General features: G+C 43.3%; 1 protein-coding gene across 1 annotated transcript in view; it reads left to right on the top strand.

The window, feature by feature from the left end:
* Nucleotides 1–940: 940 nt before the first annotated feature.
* The window catches only part of CSNK2A2 (casein kinase 2 alpha 2), a 35,420-nt gene continuing 23,094 nt past the window's right edge, over nucleotides 941–13,266 (top strand). The window contains exons 1-4 of the mRNA XM_068993385.1: nucleotides 941–1,044; nucleotides 1,781–1,892; nucleotides 9,937–10,038; nucleotides 13,066–13,116. Coding sequence (XP_068849486.1) covers nucleotides 941–1,044; nucleotides 1,781–1,892; nucleotides 9,937–10,038; nucleotides 13,066–13,116 — 369 coding nt within the window. The remainder of the gene's footprint in view (nucleotides 1,045–1,780; nucleotides 1,893–9,936; nucleotides 10,039–13,065; nucleotides 13,117–13,266) is intronic.

The raw sequence follows: 13,266 nt of genomic DNA, 5'->3' as shown, positions 1-13,266 counted from the left end.
GGAATTTTGGGGACAGTGTATGAGAAGGGTTTTATGAGGAAGGTGATAGATGAGAGAGACGGGCAAGTCTTGAAGTTCAAGGGTCTATGGGTGACCGGTCACGGTCCATTGAGGGGAAGACGGCGTGTCTCTGGGAAGGAAGGGGAAATCTTATGACGGAGGGGTTCTGAGAGCTAAGAGCAAGTCATTAGGAAGGGACTTGTTGGGAACAGTTTGGGTGACAAAAAGGTCACAACAGGGTCAGTCCGGGAGGTTGGGGTGGGTAAACTCTGGATGACTAGAGGGCAGAGCGTTTGGGGCAGGGGTCTCTAGGGGAGTCCTAAAACGGTTTACGAGGCAGAAGGCCCCAGGGCCACAGCCTGCAGCTGGGGTCGACCCTGTGGGGAGCGCGGCGGGCCAGACCCTGGAGGGGGAGATTGGAAGTGGGCCTTGAGGGGCGGGGCCGGGGCGGGGCCGGGCCGCCGGGAGGGTCCCCCCGCGCTGCAGGGGGCGCTGTGAGCCTGGGCGGACCCGGGCCGGGCGGCGGCCGCTCCTAGTGAGTGCGGCCCCTTTTCCGGGTTTCCTCCTCCTCCTCCTCCTTCTTCGCCGCCGCCGCAGCCGTCGCTGCCCCTTTCCCGGCCGGCGGCTGCCGCTGCTGGTGCCGCCGACAGCGCCGCCGCCTCGGAGCCGCGAGCCGAGCGGAGGCCGCCGCGGAGCGCGAGCGCTGCCCGCCCCGCCGCCCCGCCGGCCGCTCCAGGGCCGGGCCGGCTCGGCCGGCGCCCCCCGCGCCCCCCAGCCCGCCCGCCCCCGCGGGCCCGGCCTGGCGCGGCCGCCCGCCGCCGCGCTCCTCCTCCTCCTCCTCCGGCGGCCCGCTGCCCGCCGCCTCCTTTGCCCGTCGCCCCGCGCCCCTCGCCGCGCCGCCACCCTCGGCGCCCCGCGGCGCCCCCCGGTCCCGCCCGCCATGCCCGGCCCGGCCGCGGGCAGCAGGGCCCGGGTCTACGCGGAGGTGAACAGCCTGAGGAGCCGCGAGTACTGGGACTATGAAGCTCACGTCCCGAGCTGGGGGTAAAGCCGCCGCAGCCCCCCTCCGGGCCCTCGCACCCCCACCCCCGCCGCAAACCGCACTCGCCCCCCGTGGTCTGTCTCCCCGCTGGCCCCGCGCCTCTTCGGCTCTGGGGTGGGAAGCAGACCCTCCCCACCATATTCTCGTCTCCCTCTCCCCGCTTCTCGTTCCTTCCTCTCAGCGGTGCGCACCCCTCTCACCTCGGGGAATGCTCTCTTACTGACAAGTGTAGGGATCCAGGGACCAGAGCCTGGTGGAAGTGAAGGAGCAGCCCTTCCTTCTCACGCGTTGGGGTTTCTGTTGGGGTGGGAAGTCAGCAGCTGTCCTCTTGAGCTATTAAAATTCTCTGCCTTTTTGAGGTTTTTGAAATGAGGCTGGGTGGGAGGAAATTTTTTAAAGACGTCCAGATTCTCAAAGCGAGCGCTGCCTACCTTGCGGGAGTGAAGTAATAAGGCAGGTGCTGTGGGCAGAGGGGCACTTGTGAGCCTCCAGGATGGATGCTCTGATCCCACCTTGTCTCCCCCTAGTTATGAGGGACTAGTTAGGTTAGGAGCTACGTCCAGTGAAAAGAGCCAAGTTTATGTTGTGGCTTTCATTTAGGGAATAAGTTATGGCATGAGGTATATAGACACTTCCAAGTGCTTGATCAGTGGAAGCGCCTGGATGAGGATGTGTAGTGGGCATAGCCGTGGTTAACCCCAAGTCCTGGCATTTATGTGTCCTTCTTGTCTTTCCCAGTAATCAAGATGATTACCAGCTGGTTCGGAAACTTGGTCGAGGAAAGTATAGTGAAGTATTTGAGGCTATTAACATCACCAACAACGAGAGAGTGGTGGTAAAAATTCTCAAGGTGAGTGTCTTATGAGTGGCATTAAAATTTCTTTTTCACAGGTCAGAAGGATACAAACTACTCCAACCACATTCTAGAATGAGCAGGACAAACTCATTTTAAAAACCTTCTGCCCCATGTCCCTCTGCTACTCCTCCCACAGCTGTTTTTGTTTGAACTTTTTTTCCACACAGACCTTTTTCAAATCTAAGCATGGTAGTTCAGGAACATCCTTGTTCTAAAATGTAATTGTGGGCTCCCAAAGTGAATATTCCAAAGAGCCTCCATTTGTTACAAACTAAATAGGTATTCACATGCAAGAAGAGCCTCTTCATGAAGAGCCCAGTTGATACAAAGGCTCCTTGAGCACTGAATTTGTTATTCCAGAAAGAAAGATGGAAACAGAGTAGCTTCAAAGAGGAGTTTGAAGGCTGAGTGGAAGGAAACACCCCAGTGAATAATTGCTTGTTTTTTCTCCTTTGGTGCTAAACGGTTCAGATGGGGTACATACAGTGAGCTAACAGGGCCAGGGAGGTCATAGTTGCTTATCAGCCAGTAAAAGTGAAGTTGGGAGCAGTAGAGAGTACGCTTAGAATCACTAAAATAATGATTGGAACAAACCAGCCTGAATCTGGTTTAGCAGCCTAAGTTTGTAGCAGATACACACTTTGTCATCTCTTGGAGACATGATCTTACTAAGTATGAAGAGTTGGCTAAATTCTCTTCCAGGTAACTGGTTATATAGCTTTGATAATGTTTTACAGGGTGGACTAAAAAAGAGTTCTTAGAATCTGTGAAGGGTATTCATCATTGCCAGATTATTTCATTTGTGTGCATGTCATTTAGTGAAATCTTGAGGTGACCAAAGAGTTAATTAATATAAGCACTTTTACACAAACAGGAGTTCCAGTATAGCCATTTTGGAGAGATTCTGTGGATAAGAATATAGGATTGAAAAGCTGTTTTTGTCATCTTAAGTAGAGTTAGGGCAGCTGTGTCCCTATTTAAAAAGAGGGGTCAGGCTTGGACTGTCTGAAAATCGCTTTTCAGAAAAATGAGTGACTCTACTGATACTCAGTACCAGTCTAGCCTAGTGATGAAGAGACAGGATTATGATTGAGAGAAATAGCCAAGTTACTAATTTATGCTGTCAGAAACGCTGGGGGTAAGAAGTAAGGAACTGATATTGAAAATGTGGAGTTTTTTACTCTCCTCTTCCCTAAATATGAGTTGCACCCACAGAATCATGTCATCTTTTTTGTTATTGTATTTCTTCACAAGCATAAATATTTAAAAAGATGCTTTCTTCAGAGAAGTCACCTGGGAAAGCCATACAGCTTTTTTCTTAGTATATTAGCATAAATGTTTTTACTATAAGCTGGTTAAAAATCTCTCTAGGAAGTAAGCAAGACATAAATTGAAATTAGGAATATCCACATTCCATTGCTGTGCATTTGGAAGGACGAACTGCTGACACTAAAGCAATTTCAGAAAAGTGTCTAAACTTTCACATGATGGCAGCATCTTTAGAGTAAGCGTGCAGCTTCCTGTGGTGTCTTTTTGGAAAAGGAACAACATTGAGGTGTACATGGAAGTAATAGTATGTTCAGTTAGAGAAGCGTCACATTGCTCTTTGGTCATCTTTGTATAGAACTTCATAGCCTCAGTTACTAGATGGTTTTTTCCCTGCTCTGAAGGTGCACAGGATATGTTTAGGGAACCCTGTATGGAAGCCGAAGGTTATATTTAACCCACAAGAAATGTAGGCACAGAGAAACATACCTGACATCACTGTGTTGAAGTAACCCTCAGCCAGGGCTCCTGTTTGCTATTTCTCCCTGTCTCTTACTGCTCATTTTGGCATTGGGCTGTAAGATCTTAACGTTGAGCACAGAAAAAGTTCCACTGTTCTGAAATAAGACTTGGGAGGCCCCTCTAATGTTCTAGCTGGCTCAGTGTTTCTTGTATCTTTTCCACACAAGTCCTTCTTGGGGTACAGCCCACACCACCTTGTTTCTGCTGATGAAAAGTACACTCACTTTTGTTTTTCAAAGCACTGTGACATTTCTATCCAGATTTTGTTCTGTCTGAAGGATGGGCTGAGAAACTACTGATGGTATTGTTGGCTTTTCTCTTTCCGACAGGCTGAATTAAAGTAGATTAAAAATATTGGGTTTTTTTGTTTGTTTTAAAAAGAATAGGGCTTTTATCCAAAGTTATGTGCCCCTATTCAGATAAGTCAGAGTTATGACTAATCCTACTATTGTCATGTTTGGCCACGGGAAATTAGTTCTTTAACAGAATGCCAGTTGCTCATAATTTGAAGGACTCCAGAAAGAGCTTGCTCTTCATCTTGGCCTACTGGATTTCAGCCGCAGGAAGGAACTTCTGTGCTGATGTGCACATGGTGACCGAGACAGAGTACGTTCTTTGAGGACAGGAACGGCCTGCTTCTTTGGTGAATGTTTCTATCCAGTGCTTTCCAGCATATGAGAATGGTTGGATGACGAATGACCACAGAGGAATTTCTTATCTCTTCATTTACATCAGTAGATGTCTAAACATTAATAAGAGGTTTTAGGAATTTAGAAATTGGTGAGCAGAATGTTTCTATCTGGCCTGAATTGAGATTCTGAAACAGAAATCTTCAAAGAACACTCCCAATCAATAGAGAGGTTGTGTCTTTTTTTGGCAGAAATTGTTTTGAGAAGGGGGAGTGGTGGTCAGGGTTAATATAGCAGGGCAGAAAGCCACTTTCATGCCTAAAGTTTCATCTTTTGATTTTGAGAAATCATTTTTTCAGTTCCTTTGTAGTACCTTTTAGAAGAGCGTACACAGAAACAAAAGCATCTGGCCACTTTGGACAACTTTTAGCACTTTGTGAGTATCACCTCTGTATATGGATGTCATCTCTTCTTGAAGTCCTTGGGAGGCTGCAAATTCAGCTGTTTTCCAACTAGAAGTTAAAAGCAATACCAGATTTTAAAAAACAAAAGTGCAGGTTTTTGGACCCATGCTGCAAGTACTGGAAATCCTCATCTTAGGCTTCCTGTTGGTATTACTTCATACAGAGTTTGTCCGTTCCCTGCCACCACCACCCCCCCCCCAAATTAATTATCAAGCTTCAAACAAAGCGTGGTGGTAATACAGGTTTAACTTTGTACTGTCAGGAGGTAGTGTTAAAGATGATTGATCCCAGATCCTTTTTAGTTACTTCACAGTGAGCTGGTGCTATGGAGGTTTATGAAAGTGATGTTTTTTCCTATTTCTACTTTCTCAGCTGGTAGGTTTTTTGCCCTCTGTTTGCTTTATTAGGCAAGTGTACCAAGACATCCACTACGTGAAACAAGACATTAATACTAATACGTCTCTCGGTATAAAAAGAGGATTGTTAAAGTATTAAAAATAATACAAATTTTAAAAATTGTGACTGAGTCAGTGCTGTATCCAGCGCTGCGAGTGTGGGGTCAGAGATGCAGAATGTGGCCAGCCTGTGGGACAGAATCACATTAGGGGAGCATAGACATTATTAGAACCCAAACCTGCTTTTACAGATAAAGCAAGACCCAGGAGAGCCTGCAATTTGCTCAGGGTCCCATGGCCAGTGAGATAGAAGCATTGAGTTCATGACCTTCAGTCCCTGCTGCAGAAGCTTGGTAGACGTGAGAGGCACGAATGGGACATCAGCTGGGTGTTTTGAACTGACCTGGAAAGATGGACGAGCATGCACTATAAGTCAAATGGAATTTGTTTATTTCTAATGATTTTTGGAGGTGTTCTTCTGGAAGGAAATACCTGACATCAGTGGGTTGCTGCTTGACATGTTGGGTAGATGAAAGCCTGGAGAGCTATAGGGACTCGGACTTGGCTTCTCTGGTTTGTATCCACAGCAGCATATTTAACATATAAGTGAAATGTTACTTTCCTTTCTTGTTTGACATCATAAGGACCGGTGCTTTTATACTTTTTTTTTTTTTAACATATACAGTACCTCCAGGTCTCATCCTAATCACTTGCTAAGAGGGCAGAGCCAGTAGGAGAAAGGACTGTACCATCCTCTCTGTGAGATGCAAAAGGCCTACTATGTGACTCACTTTTAAATTAAAATTTTTTTAAATCCTGAGGATAACAATTGCCCTCAAGAAATTGATCATGTATTGGGGAAGATGAGAGTTGAAAAATCAGGGGGAAATTTGTTGTGAAGAATAAACCCTGCACAAATAATGTTGATATTTAGGTCAGTTGCAGTGGGTTCTGCCAGGGTAATAAAAGCCATCATCCAGACTGAGCATTCTTTCTGTTCTATCCTGCAGTCCTGACAACCATTGTTCATTGTAATTGTTTATTGCAGGTGATGAAATTAAAATCTTTGTGGGGCAGTTGTTGATTTGGTAGTGGAACAAAAGTAATCCCAGGTTTGAAGGTTCTGAGCTGTGTTCCTGCCTTCCTTGAATGTATCAGTTAAGTTGTGCTTGGAAAGAAATTAAAACAGGACTTTGCCTGTTAATATTTGCTGGGATTTATTGAGGTCATAATTCTTAATGCCTTTTTAGACATTAGCTTGCAAATTCAGTCACAATTAAATGCTAGCAGTTGGAATCATTCTCAGATCCGGCTTTTTAAAGATCAGCTCTGAGTAAATATATAGGACAGATAACTTACTTTATCAACTTTCGTCTTTCTGAGCAGCCATCACTAAATTGGTCTTTGTTTTAAAATGTTTAATGTTGCTGAATAGGGAAAGAGAAGCAGGACCACATTGAACAAGATTTGAATCACATTCAACCAAGACTGCTGACTACCTTGGGACTCTTCACCTGAGGGCAGAAACCTGAAAAAAATCTTATTTTTCTTTCTTTTCAGAGCTCTTGCACAGAAAATTTTAAAGGCGTTTTTCTGCTTTAAATACTCTCTTTACGTGTATGCCAAAATACCTTTATTATTAAAACTTGAATTAATACTTTAGTTTCTTTTGTTTAGCTTTTTTATCTACTAGACTTTGAGTATAAGTTTTTTTGTTTTTTTAATAGCTAAACTGATTCAGTTAGAGCCAGATAGTCTCTGAATTGGGATAAATGAACCTTAGGTGAGAGAAGGGCTTTTAATCTAACATGCAGATGAAATGTGAAATGGTGGAAATGTATTTTCCACTTTAGTGGTGGTGAGTGAGTGTGGACAGTAGGCTGGAGGATTAGAGCAGCCTTATTTCTGTAAAAATTCATGGTCTATCTTTCTTCAGATGCCAAGGATCCTCCCTTATAAATTCTAACTTTTTCCCTTGAATTCTATTTATAGAATGTAAATCATCGCGGTCATAAATATCTGGGCATTCATTGGTTTTTCGGCTTCTGGAGGTCTCCCAGGTTCAGAGGAGTAAGCTTGAGGCTAGAGAGAGTTGCCTGAAGCCTGGTTCCTGTAGAGACTTGGTGCCCCTGCTCTGGAGTGAGTCTCCTGCACCGTTCATCACTCCTCTTACAGTCTGTCAGTCTTTTCTCAGTATGTGAGGACTCCAGCTGCAGTGTGGCTCCATTTTGCCACTTCAGATTTGTCCTGCTGTCCCCAGTCTGACAGGTGACAATTGGGCAGTCAAATGTGCTTCACTTGTTCTGTGAGTTACCTTAAGACATAGTGAAAGATACATTCATCTGAACTGGATTATCCAGGAACTGCGTGCCTGCCGGATACGTTGCTGAATAACAGAACAAGGCAAGGCTCTATATGGGACATTGTCATAGGAGCAGCTTATTTAATGGTTACCTTGTACTTGTTCACTTTTAGAGGGAGAGGGGGCTCTTGGTGAACACAGGCTTCTGGCCGTTGTTTTTTTTCTCCCTCTGTTGCCACTCCCACAGATTTGTAACTACTATCCAGGAGTGGATGATAACTCTAGAATTTGTTGGGGCTTCCCTGGTAATTCAGTGGTTAGGATGCTGAGCTTCCATTGTGGCAAGGGACAGGTTTGATCCCTGGTCGGGGAACTAAGATCTCACATGCCTCACAGTGTGGCCACAAAAAACCCCAGAATTTTCTTATGTTGAATATACTGGTTGCATTTGATTTTTCTTTTAACTTTTTGACAAAATTTCAGACTACTGAAAAATTGCAAAAGTTCCCATGTATCTTTCATGCAGATTTCTTAAATATCCTTTTCTCTCTTTTATTTATATATATACACACTTGTTATACATACAGATATGTATGTGCTGATATATACTTCTTTTACTTAAGTGCTTGAAAGAATGTTATTTATCCCTAATTTCCTATATTTCCTAAAAACAAAAGCTATTTCTTACATAACTCAATGCCATGATCAGAAATCAAAAGTTAATATTGATGCATCTACAACCTCTGTTCTCATTTGCCAGTTGTCCTTGTAATGTTCTTTATAGCAAAGGAAAATCCCAGATCATGCGTTACATTCAGTTGTCATATTTTTTTTAATCTGGAGTACTTGTTCAGTCTGTGTGTTTCATGACATAAACATTTTTAAAGCTTGTAGACTACTTATTTTGTAGTATGTCCTTCTCTGGCTGTTTTCTGACCAAGTTTGTACTTGATGTTTGAGTGCCTCACTTTTCCAAAGTATTGAGTTCTGTAATTATGAAAAAGGGAAATAGTAAAATTCCTAAGTGGAATGGAGAAAGAACCACAGTAGCCAGATCTGTTCTACTGAGAATGCTGACAATGGAATGGGCGCGATTGTGGCAGCTGGCTTGGAAGAATGCAGCCAGACTCCAGCCTCTCAGTTGAGCGCCCTCCTACAGGTGATGCAGGTGCTCTGTGTTTTACAGTTCCTCTCTGGTTTGTGTTCAAAGCTGTAGCTTGGTGACCAGCAAGAGATGCTGGTTCCTCTGGCTTGTGTGTATCTTGCGTTTCACCCATCCCACTGCCGCCGCCACCACATAGACACGGTCTTTTCCATCTTTTCCATCACGGCTAACCCACGGGGCCGTCTTTGTCTTTGCCTGCACTGCTGTAACAGTGTCTTGCTGGGGCAGTACTCCTTTTCCTAAGTTACGGTGCTCCCATGGCCACACTTGGGGAATGAAGGCCCGGTGGCGAAGAGTGAGGCCTGCAGAGTCAAGCTGACTAGATTTGAATCCTGCCCCTGCTCTTGACTGCTAGCTGTGTGATCTTGGGCAAATAGCTCAACTTGGCTGAGTCTTCTACATAGGAATTTTGTGAGAATGAAACATGAAAATAATGCACATAACATCTATTGACTGCTTCCTATACACTAGTTGCTGTTTAAGTACTTGATAAAGCATAATTGATTGTGATAATGCTTATTTTTCTAGAGCTGCTTTAATTATTCTTCAGACTCTTTAGCCCATTTATGACAAGAAATAACATGCATAATGCTGACATTTTTGATTAAGGTTTCCGGTTTGCCTATCCAGCAGATTGAAAGGTTAGTGGGTAGCAGGGGTTTTCAGTCACTGCTGTGTCAGAGATTGGTCTTTTCCTTTGCTGATCCATCATCTCTTCCTTTAGGAATGGGGTCTGTTGGGAAGTTTTACTGGCTCTGAGCTGATTTCAGAGTCTAGATATTAAGGAAATGGGAGTGGTGACAGGAAATGGGAGCCAGCAGCTGGGAAACAAGTTTGTAACTTGATGTCAGTGAACTGGTCTTCACTCCTAGAAGACAAAATTACATGCGACCCGTTGGAAGAGCAGGTGTCTTAGCAGTTTGTTTCAGTTTTTCCATTTATGAGTGCATGATAGACAGCTGTTAAGAGCTATAACGTTTTCCATTGGGCAGTTAACTAGTAAACATTTTATTTTTAAAGTATGACATAGGCATTCAGAATTTCATGTGTCCTAAATGTAACTACTTAAAAGATTTGACATGTAAGCTGTATGAGTCTGTGAATTATTTCATGTAATCTTAAAAATTCTTACGGCCAGGCTCCTCTTAAACCTCATTTTATTCCCCCATCTCTTCTAGTTTAGACATGCCCTTGTGCAAGATAGTGCAATAGCCATTTGATAGAAACAGTGTTCTAAAGTTTTATTTATTAACTTCAAAAGGAGTCTTACTTCTCATTACTCTTGTATATTTAAGCCAGTGAAGAAAAAGAAGATAAAACGAGAGGTTAAGATTCTGGAGAACCTTCGTGGTGGAACAAATATCATTAAGCTGATTGACACTGTGAAGGACCCTGTGGTAGGTGCCTAGCTGTTGAAGGGGAGAGGTGGGGGGCTGGTGTGTGTGTGTGTATGAGAGACAGAGAACCTGAAAATAATGGGAAACATTGTTACAATATGCTGGGAATGATTGTGTTTGTCTTTACTGCTAAAGGATTTGAAAACCAGAAAAAATCATGGTGGCCCAGTGATACTACCCACTACCACTTTTATGGAACCTTAAAGTATTTGTAGAAAAAAAATCCCTTTCCCAGTTTTATAGCCTCATTATTTTGATTCAGTCCACAAACGTTTGCTTCAAAGCTCCCTTATGCTCCTGCTTTTCTCCCAACTTTGAAAGCTTATTACTGCCAATTAACATTATTTTACCTCACTTAAGTAAGCCTGACATTTGAAAATCTGGGTTTACAGAAGGAGATAGGAAGTGTGGCCATGTGGACACTTCCCGTGGAGAACTGAACAGATCACAGACCCCTTCAGGTCACTATCTTGCTGTTTCTCATACTGGTCTTTAATTTGGCATCCACCATTAGGGCTCACATGGTATATGCAGATGCAGTTTAAATATTTTTATTAAAATGCTTAATTTTTAGACATTTAAAATACGCTATTTAATTTTGTTTTCTCTCCTCCTCGGAAATAACCTAACCTTAAGTATTTATGATTAGGCAAGCTTCCCATCCAATTTCTGTTCTTTTACCTCTTGTACCTGAAAATTTTCTCTGTTCTCCCATGATAGCTTTTTAAGAACATGTTTGCTTCTGTCTGCTGAAGACATTCTCATAATAATGTAGCTAGCACGCATTGAACCCTTACTATGTGCCAGGCATTATTCTGAGTGTTTAATGCAATTATATCGTTTAATCTCTACAACAGTCCAGTTGGGTAGGTACCATTATTGTCCACGTTGTCACAGTGTACAGATAAGAAAACTGAAGCCTGCAGAGGTTAAGTAAGTTTCCCAAGATTACAGTTTTTCTTTTGGATCCTAAAAAGATTGAGAAGGATGGTTACATGCTAGATTATACCTAACTGGCATTAAAAATATATCCCAGCCTGGGCTTCTCAGGTGGCTCAGTGGTTAAGAATCCTCCTGCCAATGCAGGAGACGCAAGAGATGCGGGTTTAATCCTTGGGTCGGAGCGATGCCCTGTAGAAGGGAACGGCAGCCTGCTCCAGTATTGTATTCTTGCCTGAAAAATTCCATGGGCTACAATCCATGGGGTCGCAAAAGAGTCAGACACTGCTGAGCACACGCATACACACACAAGTTGCAAAAGGAGGAATAATGACTGTTAAGTGGATGAACATTAAAGTTTACTATGTTTAAAAAAAAAAAATGTATCCCAGCCTAATCAGTTCAGACTGATTTTACAGTAACTCAGGACTGCATGATCCTTGGAAATGGCCTGCATTGTGAGCCAGTATGTAGTTTTTCACCTAGTGCATCTCTATTTTGCTTTATATGTGTGTGTGTGGGTGTGTGTATTAACAAAACTTAGCGGTTCCTGTCATTATTTTTGTAATGTTACTTAAAGCATGCGTGTTTTACATGATACATAATACAAGTAAATCAAAGTGAATGAAAACCAACGGGAACCCTCGTCCCCTAACTTTTAGGGGGACAGGCTTGCTTCGAGCCTGTAGAGAGATCTGGTGGTCTTGTTGAAACCTTTCAACATTGGGCTAACAGGGAATCCTTGGGCTGCTCCTTGTTCTGGTAAAGACATGCATGTGTGCACTGTGGCCTGTTTGCTTTGTAACTATTACCTACTTCGTTGAGCAGAACTGCACAGTCATAAAGATTTTCATGATCTTATTTCTTCTTATAGCCTTTTCAGTTCAGTTCAGTCGCTCAGTTGTGTCCAACTCTTTGCAACCCTAGGAATCACAGCATGCCAGGCCTCCCTGTCCATCACCAACTCCTAGAGTTTACTCAGATTCATGTCCATTGAGTCAGCGATGCCATCAGCCATCTCATGCTCTGTCGTCCCCTTCTCCTTCTGCCCCCAATCCCTCCCAACATCAAAGTCTTTTCTAATGAGTCAGCTCTTCGCATGAGGTGGCCAAAGTACTGGAGTTTCAGCTTTAGCATCATTCCTTCCAAAGAAATCCCAGGGCTGATCTCCTTCAGAATGGACTGGTTGGATCTCCTTGCAGTCCAAGGGACTCTCAAGAGTTTTCTCCAGCACCACAGTTCAAAAGCACCAATTCTTCAGCACTCAGCCTTCTTCAAGCCCCTGCTTTTCTCTCAATTTTGAAAGCTTATTACTGCCAATTAGCATTATTTTACCTTACTTAAGTAAACCTGACTTTTTGAACATCAAATGTTGACCATTTTATACTCATTACATTAAAATTTATAGTGCTTTTAAAATACTTGATTTTATATGGTTTTGGAGGGGAGCACATCTTTGAAAAGAGACATTCTCTAACTATCCCTAGCCACGGCGTCATTTCACATTATACCTTAGTGACCATCATACACTTGGGTGGTTTTTTTGATTGTGGAAGGACTAATGGTAAATTCCCAAGACCTATGATAATTTTGTAAAATGTGTCTGGTTCATGAAACCAAGGTGAAAACTTACTACTCTGTTTGTAGTTGGCAGGCTGGAACACTGCAGAGCATATACATCTTCACATAATGTGCCAGGCCCACTGACAGGTTGGTCAGAAAATAGACTCCTAAAAAACAAAAACAAAAAAACACAAAACCTTTATAATGAAAACTGCAACCATTTACAAAAGTAAAATGAATAGTATAATGAACCTCTTTGCACACATCACCCAACTTTAGCTCAAGTTAATCAGCTTAAGGCACTTGTTTCATCTGGACCCCACCCACATCCCCACCACCCACCATCCCCAGTTTTGAAGCAAATTTCAGACGTAACATTTCAAGGGGATTCTTTCTTAATAAGCTCTCCCTAATGAGTGAATCTCTCTTTCATCTAAGTGGGATTTGGGGATGGGCCAGTATGACAGAAGCAAATTAAATTTATTGTTTGAATACTTAACGAAGCATTAATATTCTCTCTTGCAGTCAAAGACACCAGCTTTGGTATTTGAATATATCAATAATACAGATTTTAAGGTGCGTATATGCTGTTTCTTTCCGGCATGGGGTTAATGGGGAGTGGGGAGGTGGGGATAACTACTGTTGCTGCTCTGGAGCACAGGGCCCAGGAAAGCCCATGGCTGAGAGCAGGAGATAACACTGGGTGGATTTCTTACAGCATTAGTG

This window comes from Capricornis sumatraensis, chromosome 20 (assembly GCF_032405125.1).
Source record: "Capricornis sumatraensis isolate serow.1 chromosome 20, serow.2, whole genome shotgun sequence".
NCBI lineage: Eukaryota > Metazoa > Chordata > Mammalia > Artiodactyla > Bovidae > Capricornis > Capricornis sumatraensis.
Note: the sequence above shows the minus strand (reverse complement) of the source record. Positions and strands in the feature narration are given on the sequence as shown.